This window comes from Lotus japonicus, chromosome 3, assembly GCF_012489685.1.
Source record: "Lotus japonicus ecotype B-129 chromosome 3, LjGifu_v1.2".
Classification (NCBI taxonomy): Eukaryota; Viridiplantae; Streptophyta; class Magnoliopsida; order Fabales; family Fabaceae; genus Lotus; species Lotus japonicus.
The window spans coordinates 29,988,683-30,003,339 of NC_080043.1; the positions used below are offsets into that span (position 1 = coordinate 29,988,683).

The 14,657-nt window shown below is 35.8% G+C and overlaps 1 protein-coding gene across 1 annotated transcript; it reads left to right on the forward strand.

Moving 5' to 3' along the window:
• The first annotated feature begins 282 nt into the window (after nt 1-282).
• Nucleotides 283-1,706, forward strand: LOC130749089 (cyclin-U2-1-like). Its single transcript, XM_057602376.1, has 2 exons — nt 283-854; nt 1,090-1,706. The coding sequence occupies exons 1-2, from the start codon at nt 436-438 to the stop codon at nt 1,352-1,354; spliced, it is 684 nt and encodes a 227-aa protein (XP_057458359.1). The 5' UTR covers nt 283-435; the 3' UTR covers nt 1,355-1,706.
• The last annotated feature ends 12,951 nt before the right edge of the window (nt 1,707-14,657 follow it).

Genomic DNA, 14,657 nt, shown 5'->3' on the forward strand with positions numbered 1-14,657 from the left:
TTTGGTACATTGAAAAGATAAATTGCACCTGTCAGAAATTGATCACTGAATTTCCCCTACCCAACACATTGAACTAAAGCATCATCTCTTCACCTCATTCTCTTTTAAAATAGTTTACCCTTGTCATTCATTTCCCTCTTTCTCACATCAAAACAACAAATAAAATAAACAAAAGTCACATCCCTCTTTCTTTATTGAGTTATTCACCATCTCAATCCCATTTGTCCAAAGTCCTTCACACCCTAGTGCCCACTCCATTCTTTATATATAAAGCCCACTTCTAAAACCTTCTTCTACACACACAACCCCCATCAACATTCAATACTTCCCACTTCTTGTTTCACAACAAATACCCTCTTTGCCTTGTAGCACATAGACCAATCCCTTTCAAAACCCTCTTCCTCTCTAGAAAACAAAAACAAGATCAATTTCATCATGGCTTCTTCTTCTTCATCTTCTTCTCTGACAATATCTCCAAGAAAACTGCGCTATGATTTGTACTCCTACTCATACCAAGAAGATTCCAACACCCCATTAGTGATAAACGTTCTCTCTTCACTGATTGAGAGAAACATGGCCAGAACAAAGAGAATTGTGAAGAACTGTTCTCGTTCTCTATCCAAAGCAATCAGCGCAAACATCTTCGATTGCAGAGAGATCCCTGACATGACCATCCAATCCTATCTCGAGAGAATTTTCAGGTACACTCGTGCAGGACCCTCTGTGTATGTGGTTGCCTATGTCTACATCGATCGGTTTTGTCAGAACAATCCTGGGTTTCGAATCAATGCCAGAAACGTTCATAGACTTCTCATAACAACGATAATGGTGGCTTCTAAGTATGTAGAAGACATGTAAGTGCTCTGCAGATAGAAAAATTGCTTTCAATTTTGTTAATTTTACATTGAATTCAATACCCTAATTTGGTAATGTTTTGTTAAATTGGGGAAAAGTTTGTTTCTTTCAATCTGAAATCGACAATTTTCTTGATTTCCAATGATGGGTCGTTTTCATTTTCCATCAATTTTGCGTTTTCTTGAATTGGAAAAAACAGGGTGATGCTGAATTGGGGTTTTTCTTATTTGACAGGAATTACAGAAATTCATACTTTGCAAGAGTTGGTGGTTTGGCAACAAATGAATTGAACGCGTTGGAGCTTGAATTTTTGTTCATGATGGGTTTCAAATTGCATGTGAATGTGAGTGTGTTTGAGAGCTATTGCTGCCATTTGGAGAGGGAAGTTAGCATTGGAGGAGGGTATCATATTGAGAGAACCCTAAGGTGTGCTGAAGAAATCAAAACAAGGCAAATTGAGGAAAGGGGATACACACAAATCGCACGTGTAATGTTGTAGAATGAATGGTTAGGGATTTTTTTTTTCTGTTTTAGGTTTCTTTTTCTGCCTGCAAATGAAGAAAATGTAGGTTATCTGTACAGATCAGTGTAAATCTAAATGTTTGTTGGGGGATTGAGATTTTAGAACAACAAGTCAGGCCAAGGGAGAGGGATGTACAAATTTCAACCCGTTTGGATGCGGATCAAAGAGCACTTACTGGAGTTTATCTAATGATTTATCTAGTAGATAAACTCCAATAAGTTCCATCAAAACCTGTATCCAAATGGGCTCTTTGTCTTGTTTCATTCATCACAAGGAAACAGTGTATTTTATCAAGAGTTTTGGCTGAAGATTTCTGAGATTTAACTTCTGTCTCTGTCTCTCTATGTGCATATTTTAACCCCTTGAACTTTAATATTTGGATATGCTTTTGTATGATAGAAGATGTAGGTGTCAATATCTTGAAACTTGCTTACATAGAAATTAATATTCTAGTTCATATGTAAAAGAATCAGTAATTTGTATGCTGTAAGAATAATAAAACTGGGTTGACAAAATGAAGTGACTTTGGAATAATGTGTATATTGCTATAAAAAGTCTGGAGCTGCATGCTTCAAATATGTGGCATTTCCGTTTGGATACGGATTAAAAAGCACTTATTAAAGCTTATTTATTAGAAAAAGCAATTAATAAACTCTAATAAGTGTTCTTTGATCTACATTGAATAAAGCTTAGAGAGGATTGTAAACCGGTGGCGTCTAGCTGCAAAGAGAGGATTGCAAACTGGGGTTTCACTTGTCAAAATATGTTTCTATTGCTATTTGTTATTCTTAACCAATTTTTACTATTAATTTTCTTTCACACACACACACATAAATATGTACATACTTTAAGGCATTCTTTCTTTCATATATTTTGATTGTGAAAGATGAACAGAAGGTTGAGATCAGAATGAGATTTAGATAGATAGCAGAAACCATTATAATACTTTAACAAATTTGCTTAATCTAGAAGCAAATTAATTGGCTAGTAATCCATTCTGTGAAATGTGTGGTGCATTATAGCAACTACTCAACTGGAAGACTTGCGATGCGACATCATGAAAGAACAGCTACACAAATGGAGGTTAGCAAGAGTTTTGACAAATCTATTTAAATTCAAGATAAAGTAATGGTTGTTAACAAAAGAGCTACGAACTATGGGCCAGGAAAAGAAAAACAAATCATTTTTCTTAATTTCTATCAAAAAAGTTATTGGTGGCTGACTTTTTTAATCATGACCTAAACAAAGGACAACAGGTTATTTTAGATTTTAATAATACGCACCGAACTCTATTGTCTGGATTGGTTATAAAGAGAGTAAGAGACCAATCAATCAATTATATGGCATGATGGGAATAGTTCTTCCAAAGAAAAATGATTTTCTTTGAATTTAATTGAAAATTTGAATCATAAAGTAATGGGAGATTACGGCTTTGTTTGGTTTGGAGAGAAAAGAAAAGAAAAAAAAGGAAAGGAAAAGAAAGGTTAAAGAAAGGAATGTGGGGTGATTTCTTAGGTTGTTTGGTTTAAGAGAAGGGGAAAGAAAAAGTGTGACTGTCAAAAAAAAGGGGAAAGAAAAAGTGAGTGGAAATAAAAGTTTGTATTTATACAATGACAAAAATACCCTGATCTCTCTTTTATTTTTAAAATATGTAAATAATCTTTTTCTTTCTCATTCAAACTGAAAATAAAGGAAAAAAATTTACGTTAAAAAAAACTAAAAATAAAGGAAACAACATTTTTTTATTTTTTTATTTTTTTTTTAAAGAAAGGAAACAACATTTATTAAAAGAAACAGAAACTGCACTAGATTATACGTTTTACATTTGAAAAAAAAAATTACATTTGAAAAAATGTATATGATTTAACATTTATGATAACATACGTAAGCTTTTTTTTTTGTACATATCATCAATATAATGGATGAAAAGTTAGTTTTCGATTTTTTTAAATCATAGGCAATATAATATATAATAAAATGAAGGGTATTATAGTCTTTTGAACAAAATGGTTAAACTTTTCCATATTTCCGTCCAAATTGGGAGGAAAGTTTTTTGGGGTGGGCCCCACTAAGATTCTTCTTTCCTACCCCTCTTTCTTCAAAGGAGGGAAAGTTTCTTAATTTTTGTGCTTTCTTTCATTCTCCAATCCTTTCTCTTTCTTTCTTCCAAACCAAACAGCCCTACAAGTGTTTTTCATAGACGACCCAGCGTCCGTCATGGAAAGGGACCTGTTTCATAATTGAATTATGTTATTATGTGATTATCATTTTGATCAAATTCGTCTTCTTATTTTTTGTGGGGAAAGAATCTACTGTTGATTCCATTCACGTCAAATGTCTCTGTTTTTCATTAACATTGAATGTTTGAATCATCTCAATTTTTTCCTTTTTTCTTTTAGGAAATATGTTGTTAAAACTATTTCTTGACATGGGTTTTCAGTTCATAAAGTAAAACTGAAATAATAATATAAAACTATTTGTGCGACTTTACTTAACTTAAGCTTAAGGATAATTGATTGGTACATTTGTCAGAACTTTTATGATCAAACGATCTAAAGTTTGATCTAACTGTCTTCAATTCTTCTAATAAAAAAATGAAATAAAATATATGATAGGTGAGCTCGTACATTCTCCACGCTTCAAACTCAAACAAGCAAGGCCAAACAGACTCTTGCGTGAGATGGTGTGTTATAAATAATTATATAAAATCATTCGTGTGGCTCTTACCCAAAAGTTTAAGTTTTTTGGATAATTGGTTATTTGACACAAGATATCTCACAATCGATAACTCAATAATGATATATACACACCTCATTTTTTAAACACTTCATTTCCACCTATTTTTATTTCTATCTCTATCCTCTTATCATCCATCACATCTCATAGTTTCCCTCTCTTACTTTTTCTTTTCTTTCAATCTCTCTCATCATTGCACGTCTTCCACCTCAAAAAGAGGTGTGTAAGTAACATTATTGCCGATAACTAGGAGACTAATTTCTTATCTCATTGTTAGCGCACTAAGTGGTAAAAGGCTGACCAATGAGTTTTTTCGATTTGCAAGAGTTGAAATTTGAATCCCCATAAACTCTTTAACTTAATTAAATCTTGTTATAATTTTTTAGTTTCTAGTTAACATTATAAATTCAAAAGCATGCACGACCATCACTTTAGAACTTTTTTTTACACAATTAAATCATTGTCACCACTTCGATCAATCTCTACCATACTCATCGTTGCATGGTACCCTCGGTCAATCTTAATTTACTGATGACTTGGTAGCAGAGTCTCTATGACTAAATGACCTAGAGTACGATCTTTCTCACTCTCAATTCTTCTAATAAAAAGTTGAATTACAACACAAAATAGGGGTCATGAGCATTGCATTGTGACGCTTTAAGTGGTCTGTTGCAAAAGTGAGTGTGTTAGATATAATCATTCATGTGTCCTTTGCTCAACAACCTAAGCTTTTAGGATAATTGGTTTATGACAATAGTGATAGAATTGTCGATGATGGTGATGGAGTAGGTAACAAGCAACATAAGTCATAGTGGAGGGCATCGGGCGGCGGCAATGGTGAAGAGTGCACATCGATGGGGCGCATTAGTAGAGATGTTAAGTGTAGTGGAAAGATGGAAAGTCTCTGGTGCAATTGTTCTGGTATGGTGTATCGAATTGTTGTTGCAGTGTAGGGTCCACTAGGGCAATGACACTAATGTAAAGTGTCAAGTTGTTGGTGTCATAAGGAGGGTACGTCGAGCAACAAGGTGGTAATTAGGGCTGAGCAAGGGTCGGGTTCGGGCCCTAACCCCGGTTTCAGGCGGGTGGAAAACACTAAGAGAGCAGACCCATTCCCGACCGAACACAGCCCTCAGTTAATTCGGGTCCGGGTGAAACGGTTTAACGGGTGGGTTGGGTGGGTTGGGGCGGGTCGCCACCACAAAAAAAAAAAAAAGATAACCCAGAAAAGAAGATCGAAATATTTTGAAGAAGAACAATACATATGATTATATGAAGATCAACCAAAATAATACATAGAAAAAAATACAATCTTCAACATTTTCTTGGTTTCCATCATGTTTCTTCAGATGTATAACTTCGATTTAAACTTCAAATCAACCACTCAACTTTTGGTGGATGGATTGACCAACAAACAGGGACGACGACACATTATTCAGCGAACTCGGAAGCCACAAAATCTGAAGAGTGAGGGATGCAGAGGACGAGGCCATGAGACGAAGGAACAAGGAGGGTGAGAGGAGAGGGAGGTGGTTGTGGGTGCATGTTGCAGCGCCGCAGGAAGCACAAATCTAGGGTTTTGGTGTTGTGAAGCATGAAGGCTGTGTAAAAAGAAAGTGAGAGAAGCTAACGATGAGTTTTGATTTTATTTTTAGGTCTGAATGGTTGAGTATGAATAATGGGTTAGAGTTTTTTTTATTCACTTGGACTCGACAGGGTTGGGCTGGGCTCAATTTTTTTTTATATATGTTAATCGGTCGGGTTCGGTCTTCATTGGGTTTTATTTCCCTGGACCGAACTCGACCTCCAAAAACCGCCTGGGCCAGTTTTTTCTCACCCACGAACCCGTGGAGCACTGCAACCCGATCCGCATGACTCGGTTTGGGCTGGGCTGGTCGGTTCCGGACCGGGCCGGTTTTTTTGCCCAGCCCTAGTGGTAATAGCGAAGGCTATGGAGAGCATTAGGCAACATGTGTCATGGTGGACAATACAAATTAGCAGTTGTAGTTGGGCCAGAGGGTAGCCGCAATTAAGGGTATTAGGCAATGATGGTAGTGGATGACGTCACAATGACAGTCGAAGTCGAAGGTGTCAGGTAGTAGTGGTAAATGGTAATAGTGGAGGAGTTTAATGATAACAATAATGGTAACGGAGGGTATCAAGGGTATTGGTGGTGACGACCCGTGGCGGAGGCAGGGGTGGCCAATAGGTGTCATGGTCATCCCAAAAAATTGTAATTGTCTTTAAAAAAAAAATTGGTAGTATAGTGAATCATGTTGTGCTTCACCAATTGAGAAGAAGTTAGCTCCAATGTAGTATCACTTTACTACTAGTTTAAGGGAATTTATTTGTGTATATATTTTATAGGTAATCTCGAAATAAAAGTGAGGAAGATAAACCTCGGAGACTCTTAAAAGGTTGATTCCATATGAGATCTTTGGCAGTACAAAAAGCATTTAACTTAAAAAAAAATGTAGGATAAAAATTAAAGGGTTTAATATATTTTATTTCTTATAAAATCATAAATTATTGGCTTTTTTCCCTATAAAATATTTTCTCTGAAATACATGCTTAGGTTTTGGAAATACACGTGTTTGCATTCCAAATACTCGAAGAAAAAATAATTTTGAATGGCAATTTTTTTAGTAATTATCACTCTTAAAAATTGTAGCTTCTAATTTTGAATTTTTATTTAAGTCTTTATCAATCCAGGGACTCAAATATGTGCATTTTCAAAAATTGAGATGTATTTCAAAGAAAAATAATTGAGAAACCAAAAACTATGATTCAAAAATTTATAGTGACAAAAAATATGTTTAAAAAAATTAAAACTTCATCTAGGATAAAAAAGTATTTAGCTAAAAAAAAAAAATTGTACATTTTTCTTTTCTATTGTGGTCACCCTCAACCAGAAAGTTTGTTTCCGCCACCGGTGACGATGATAAAGGATGGTGTTTGACTGTCATGCAAGGCGAAAAAAAGGTGCACAAAAATGGTGTAATGAATACGACACATTATTATGCATTTAAAATTGGGCTGAAATTGTTTCAAAACTAAATTAAAATTTATTTTAGTTAAGTACATTCTAATTAAATCTATTTTCTTTTAAAATTGACATTTTAATTTTCCGATGGAGAAAAAAAATAGACATTTTAAAATTAAAAACTGACCACCGTTAAGTGGACCTTGAAACACAAACACAAAACGTGCCTTTTCAATTCATTTGAAAATTACAACAAAACAAAGCAAACGTAATTTATATTCCTGTGAGGGGCTAGTTCCTTGGAAGTACTGTAATTAACTAAGCAAGTGATGGCCCAGCGTCACCTAAAGATCCGTGTTGTTTTATTCGATTTCAAAATAAAAATAATTACATTAGAAACCAAAAATAGAAGAGAAAAAATAAAAGAAAGTTAAAAATGGGCTAGTAAAAGCATAAAACCTGTAGCTTTTGTTGAAGCTGGACCATCTTTTGCTGTTAAGCATCTTATTTTCCAGGATTATGATGCATTACCAACCGACGACAGGTTCCATTAACTTTCAAAAGGAAAGCAGAACAGATTGACGGCATCAAATTAATTATTTAGGTTTTAGATAGATGCACCAACTGTTAGAATTTTGGGTATGATAATCCTGGATAACTTCGAAAATCGTGTTTGCACACTGGTTGATTATGATAATCCCAGCCAGGGGCACCGCCCCTTGGACCCCGGTTCGTATTCGCGGTCAATTATGCGTTGGCTCACCGAGCGTGCACTCCGCACTAACCTGACTCGATTCCGAGCCTAACGCGTAATTGCATCAGCCTATAGTAGATCACATTACTACTAAAATACATTGATGATTCTAAAATCACCAACAAATCCCCCCCCCCGCCATTTTAGTGTAATCCTTGATCTACTCTGTTCATAACACACAGATATAACGATCAAACAAATGCATAAATGAAAATATCTTGCGATTGAATTTCCACTTTAGTACAAATACACATTCCAAATACTCGAGAATCGGGGTGTCTTTAAAGATTGAACCCGTCAACCCATTTGAATATCTAAAGATACAGTACACATATGTTTCTACAACACTCTACTATTCATACTTGACACTTTACAAGCCATGTGTCCTTATCCAATAATAAGCATATAGGAAGCCAAGTCCAAGCTTCTTGAAGCGGCAAAACTTCATGCTTACATAGGTGATCCTTTTAATCTTGCACCTGCATTTACAATTTTTCAAAAGAACCATTAAGAAGATATACTTCAACCTAGCCATCACTTGCAGGTCTGAGCACATACCTTGGGAAGATAAACACAAGTGCTCCAATCTCTAACTATGATCTTTCCACATTGAATTCAGCTTCTAACGTTGTATTAGAAGGGAATTGGGTATAACATAGGTAGTAGATTTAAATGGACTTTAATCTCATTCCAATTACCGACTTCTTCACTAAGTCTCTAGCTAACCCCTTCGTCAAGTGGTCAGCTAAGTTTTGTTGCGACCGAACAAACTCAATGGATATCACCCCATTCAAGATTAATTCCCTAATCATACTATGTCTAACACCCAAGTGTCTAGACTTTCCATTGTACATTTGACTATAAGCCTTGGCCAATGTGGCAGCACTATCACAACGGATAGAAATTGGTGATATCGGTTTAGGCCATAACGGAATCTCATATACCAAGTTTCTTAGCCATTCCGCTTCTTTACCAGCAGCAGCTAATGCTACAAACTCTGATTCCATTGTAGAACTAGTTATACATGTTTGCTTCTTGGAAGCCCACGAGATGGCACCTCCCCCAAGCAAGAACACCCAACCACTTGTAGAGGATGGGTCTTCAACATTATTTATCCAACTAGCATCCGAATAACCCTCTAATACCGAAGGAAATCCCACATATGACAATCCATAATTCATAGTACCCTTCAAGTACTTGAACACCCTAGTTATCGCATGCCAATGATGTCTACTAGGATTACTAGTAAATCTGCTCAACTTTCCAACCGCAAAAGCAATATCCGGTCTAGTGCTAATCATAGCATACATCAAAGAGCCTATAGCTCTTGAATATTCGAGCTGATCCACAGGTTTACCTGTATTTGGCATAAGTTTTTCACTCGGATCCATGGGAGTACTAACCGGAGAACAACTTTCATGATCAAACTTCTTGAGTATTTTCTCAATGTAATGAGATTGCGTAATTATAATCCCCTTATTCTCCCGTTTAATCTTAATACCAAGAATAACATCCGCTTCTCCCATATCCTTCATGGAGAACTTTGATGACAAGAAATTCTTTGTTTTATCAACTTGATTTTGGTCCGTGCCAAAGATCAACATGTCATCCACATATAGACAAATAATAACTCCTTTATTGGATGTATCAAATTTGCTATATACACATTTGTCAGCTTGGTTTAGAATAAAACCACTAGACAAAACAACCTCATCAAATTTTTGATGCCATTGCTTCAGAGCTTGCTTCAGCCCATACAACGACTTAACTAGCTTACACACCTTATGCTCATTACCAGGCATTACAAATCCTTCCGGTTGCTTCATATACACTTCTTCTTCCAAATCACCATTCAGGAATGCTGTTTTGACATCCATTTGATGGATCACTAGATTGTGAATAGTCTCTAAAGCAATCAACAATCTAATAGTAGTGATACGAGCAACTGGAGCATAGGTATCGAAGTAATCAATCCCTTCCTTCTGTCTAAAGCCTTGGATTACCAATCTAGCTTTAAACTTGTCAATTGTACCATCGACTTTCATCTTCTTTTTGAAGATCCATTTGCAACCCAATGGTTTACAGCCTGGTGGTAAATCAGATAATACCCAAGTATTATTTTCCATGATAGAACTCATCTCTTCATCAATTGCTTCTTTCCAAAAAGCAGAATCTCGAGATTTCACAGCTTCATCATACGTTCTTGGATCCTCCTCTATACTATAGCAATAATAGTATTGATTATCAATCTGATCCTTTGATCCCTCAACTAAATATAATTGAAAATCCGAACCATAAGATTTAGGTTTTCTAGCTCTTTTGCTTTTCCGAGGTTCGAGTGTCTCACTTGGTACATCAGTTGAATGATCATCCTTTGTAGGTTCATCCGACTTAGATATAAGGTCCTTTGGTCTAGGTATAGAAGAGAAACAATTCTCATCAAATATGGCATCTCTTGATTCTATAATTGTGTTAATAGAAACCGAGTCATTAGGTTCTATAACATAGAACCTATAGGCTTTGGAATGTTCAGCATATCCAACGAAGATGCAAGCTACACCCTTTTCACCCAAAGTTTTCCTTTTAGGATCCGGGAGTCTAACCACGGCCCTGCAACCCCAAACACGTAGAAATGTTAAGTTGGGTCGTTTCTTATACCAAAGTTCATATGGGGTAGTCTTGTTCCTTTTATTAGGAACCCTATTTAACAAATAGCAAGCCGTTAACATGGCTTCTCCCCAAAACCCTTCACTCAAACCAGAATAGGATAACATGGCGTTCACCATTTCTTTAAGAACTCTATTCTTCCTTTCAGCCACACCATTTTGTTGAGGTGTATAAGGTGTCGTTGTCTCATGAATGATTCCTACGGATTGGAAGAATTCAGGATCATAATATTCACCACCTCTATCCGTACGTAATGTTTTAATCATCACATTCTGTTGCAATTCATCTTCAGTTTTATAAACTCTAAATTTATCTAAGGCTTCATCTTTAGAATGCAACAAATAAACATAACAGAATCTAGATGCATCATCTATGAAAGTGACAAGATACTTTTTATGTCCTAATGATGGAGTAGCATGCAAATCACATAAATCACTATGTATCAATTCAAGTATGACAGATTTCCTTGTTATGCTTTTAAAATGTTGCATAGTAATCTTTGTTAACATGCAAGTTTTACACTTTTCTACATTTCCATCAAAAACAGGAATTAAATCATCTTTAGACATTTCAAGCATTCTTTTATAATGTACATGTCCTAGACGAGCATGCCATAAAGAAGATTTAATAACATTCGAATTGGTCATAAATACAGAACCAGAATCATTAGGAACTCCATTCAAATTCATCATAAACATACCATTATTATAATATCCAAATCCTACAAACACACCAGACTTTGATAATACATATTTATCGGATTCATACACTTGCTTGTATCCAAGCTTATTCAATACAGGACCAGAAACTAAGTTCTTACGTAGTTTAGGAACATACAAAACATTAAACAAAGTAATAGTTTTTCCATAACTGAATTCTAACACCACGCTTCCTTTGCCTTCAACAGGATCAAAGTGATGATCTCCCATGTAGAGGACAGATCCATCTTCCACTAGAACAAAAGTCTTGAACCAGAAACGATCCTTGCAAACATGTGTTGTGGCGCCAGAATCAATCCACCACGCAATAGCATCATCCTGCACATAAAATGCTTCAGAAATTAATGAAACTGAATGTTTAATCAAAATATTCAAGTTATGAATTGATTTCTGACCTTGTTCTTGGGATTGGTCCTTAGACCCCTTTCCCGAACCACTTGCATTCGCGTTATCATGCTTCTTTCTAGAACGACAATCCCTCTTGAAGTGGCCTGTCTTACCACACTTCCAGCATTCTAGTTTCGGTTTCTTGTTAGAACCGAAACTTCCTTTGTTGTTCTTGAAAGCACGCTTCTTTCCTTTGTTTTTGTTGTTATTGTTCTTACTACCCTCCTCGATCATATTAACGGAGGGACCAGCAACTTCTTTTCCTTTTCCCTTGTCACTCTCCTGCGCTCTTAGAGATTCTTCTATGCGCAAGTGACTTCCAAGTTGGACCAAAGACAGTTCGTCTTTTCCATGCTTCAAATTGTGTTTGAAATCCTTCCATGAAGGGGGCAACTTGTCTATGATACTTGAGACAAATATTGTTTCATCCATCTTCAATCCGTGCAGTGTGAATTGTCCAAGAATTCGTAGAAGTTCATTGTATTGTTCCATGACAGACCTTGATTCAACCATTTTGTAATTGTTGAAATCAGTCACCAAGAACTTCTTACTGGATGAGTCCTCTGCCATGTACTTGGCTTCAAGACAATCCCACAATTCCTTTGCAGATTCCACATTTTGATAAATATCGAATAAAGGATCAGACATACTGTTAAGAATGTGTCCTCTGCATATGTAGTCGTCATTCTCCCACTTTGATCTGCTTCTTATATTTTCAACAGTTTCTTCCTCCAGAAGTTCAGGAATCGGTGTAGACAGGACGTATACCACCTTCAATGTTGTCAACAAGAAATGCATCTTCTTCTGCCAGCGCCTGAAGTCTTGTCCTTGAAACTTGTCCAATTTCCCGAACTTAGTAGTCATCTCCTTGACAGCGCCTTCTCCAGCCATGATTATCAGAAAATACTTTGTTCGTTTGTTAGAATTTTGGGTATGATAATCCTGGATAACTTCGAAAATCGTGTTTGCACACTTTCCGAACAAAGTATTTCGACCCTATTCTTGCCTGGGTTCACGAAATCCTTGTTGGGATAATTTTGAAGATCAATCTGCTTCTGGCAATCGAGAACATATCAGAAAGTAGAGAGCGATTCTGGTTTTGTTTTCTGTGTCTTTTTCCTTAGGCTGCAAGCAACCTTATATAGAAGGTTGTGTTTGCACGAATGGTCACAATTGTTCCGAAAAGTCACAATTCTTCAAACAATTTCAAACTAGGGTCACAACAATTTCAGCCAGGGACACCGCCTCTTGGACCCCGGTTCGTATTCGCGGTCAATTATGCGTTAGCTCACCGAGCGTGCACTCCGCACTAACCTGACTCGATTCCGAGCCTAACGCGTAATTGCATCAGCCTATAGTAGATCACATTACTACTAAAATACATTGATGATTCTAAAATCACCAACAGTCACCACTTGCTTTCGATTTGGCATAAAATGAGCAAGAAAGAACACAAACCCCGCTTAAGATCTTAAATGGCCCGTTTAAGATTTTATTTAAACTTAATTAGTATAAACATTTATGTAAGTGTTTATAAAAGCTTATGTGTGTAGTTTATGACTTATATATAAGTTGTTTTTAACTTGTTTTCACAACTTCATTATTTACATTACCTCAAAAATAAGTGTTTAGTTACCTTATACATTTTTACATTATTTCAATTAATTTATCAAATTATGTTATAAATAAGTGCTTATAATAGCGTTTATTATTATCAAAGGCATTTAGTTAAATTGTTTACCTAATAGCCCAACGTATACTAGTTCTTTGAAGTTTGTATGATTTCTTGTGCTTCTTCTATTCTGGCTCCATTCTTGAACTAGTGTTATGAGAGGGTGGCTTTACGAGGAGGTAGAGGAAGGGAAGGGGGGTGATGGGTGGAGATGGGGTTGGGGCTTGTGGCTTCAGACCTGCAGAGGGTTAGGTTTGAAGATGATGATGAATACTTTTTTAAAGAAAAAATGAGTTAGCTTGGTTTGAAGAAGATGAAGATGATGGACAAAGAGATGAAGAAGCATCATCTTTATGGGTTTGAATTTTTTTTTTTTTTGTTTTCTTTTTTCTGAGATGAAGAGCCATGTGTGTCTCTATATCCAGTGACAATTCCACGTCTCCAAAGACTTGTCACATAAGCACCATCCGTTAATATTTTGATAGAAAGACTAACGTTGCAAACATGCCTGAACGTGAGGGACAATTCTTGTAATTAAATTTGGTGGTGACTAAAATCGTGGTTTTGGTGAACGTCAAGGACTAAAATTGCAATTAAGTCAATCTAATAATATTGGAAGTCTATGTGTTTTTTCTTAATGATATTCTCAAGGGAGAAAAACTTAGGAAGGTAGGACTATTAAATTTTGCCTGCATTGCATAATAACGGATCACCTCCTAAATGCTAAATAATGTTATTTGGCTTAAATATGTTTTTGGTCTCTTTAAAATTAGGATCTTTTGGTTAAGGCTCCTCTAAATATTTTTTTTTGGTATGCACCTCTTAAATGCTGAATAATACTAAGGTTTCACCCCCTGCCGTCACCTTACGTCATTTAGAGGGACCTAAACCAAAGAACCATGATTTTAGAGGGACCTAAGACATGATAAAAAAATGATTTTTAGGTCCTCTAAAATCATGGTACTTTGGTTTAGGTCTCTCTTATAAAATCATAGTTTCCTTAGTTTATGTCTCTCTAAAATATGTCATGTCAGCGTCCGTTAGGTAAATGTAAAGGCAGGGGTTTATCCCTCCATATTATTTTCAAAATAAGGGTGTATACTAAAAACAAATATTTAGAGGGGCCTAAACCAAAGAATACTAATTTTAGAGGGACCAAAAACATATTTAAAAACATATTTAAGCCTTTTTAAATTTAAATGGTTATAATAATAGAACTTTTCCAACGGTCACGAGGTCATTGATAACATTAGTGATTGTACTTTTAGAAAGGCAACGAACAGCGTCATTGAAAACTTATCGATTAATAAATTCATCAGTAAGTTTCAAACTACCTAATCGATCAATAAGTCTAAATTATT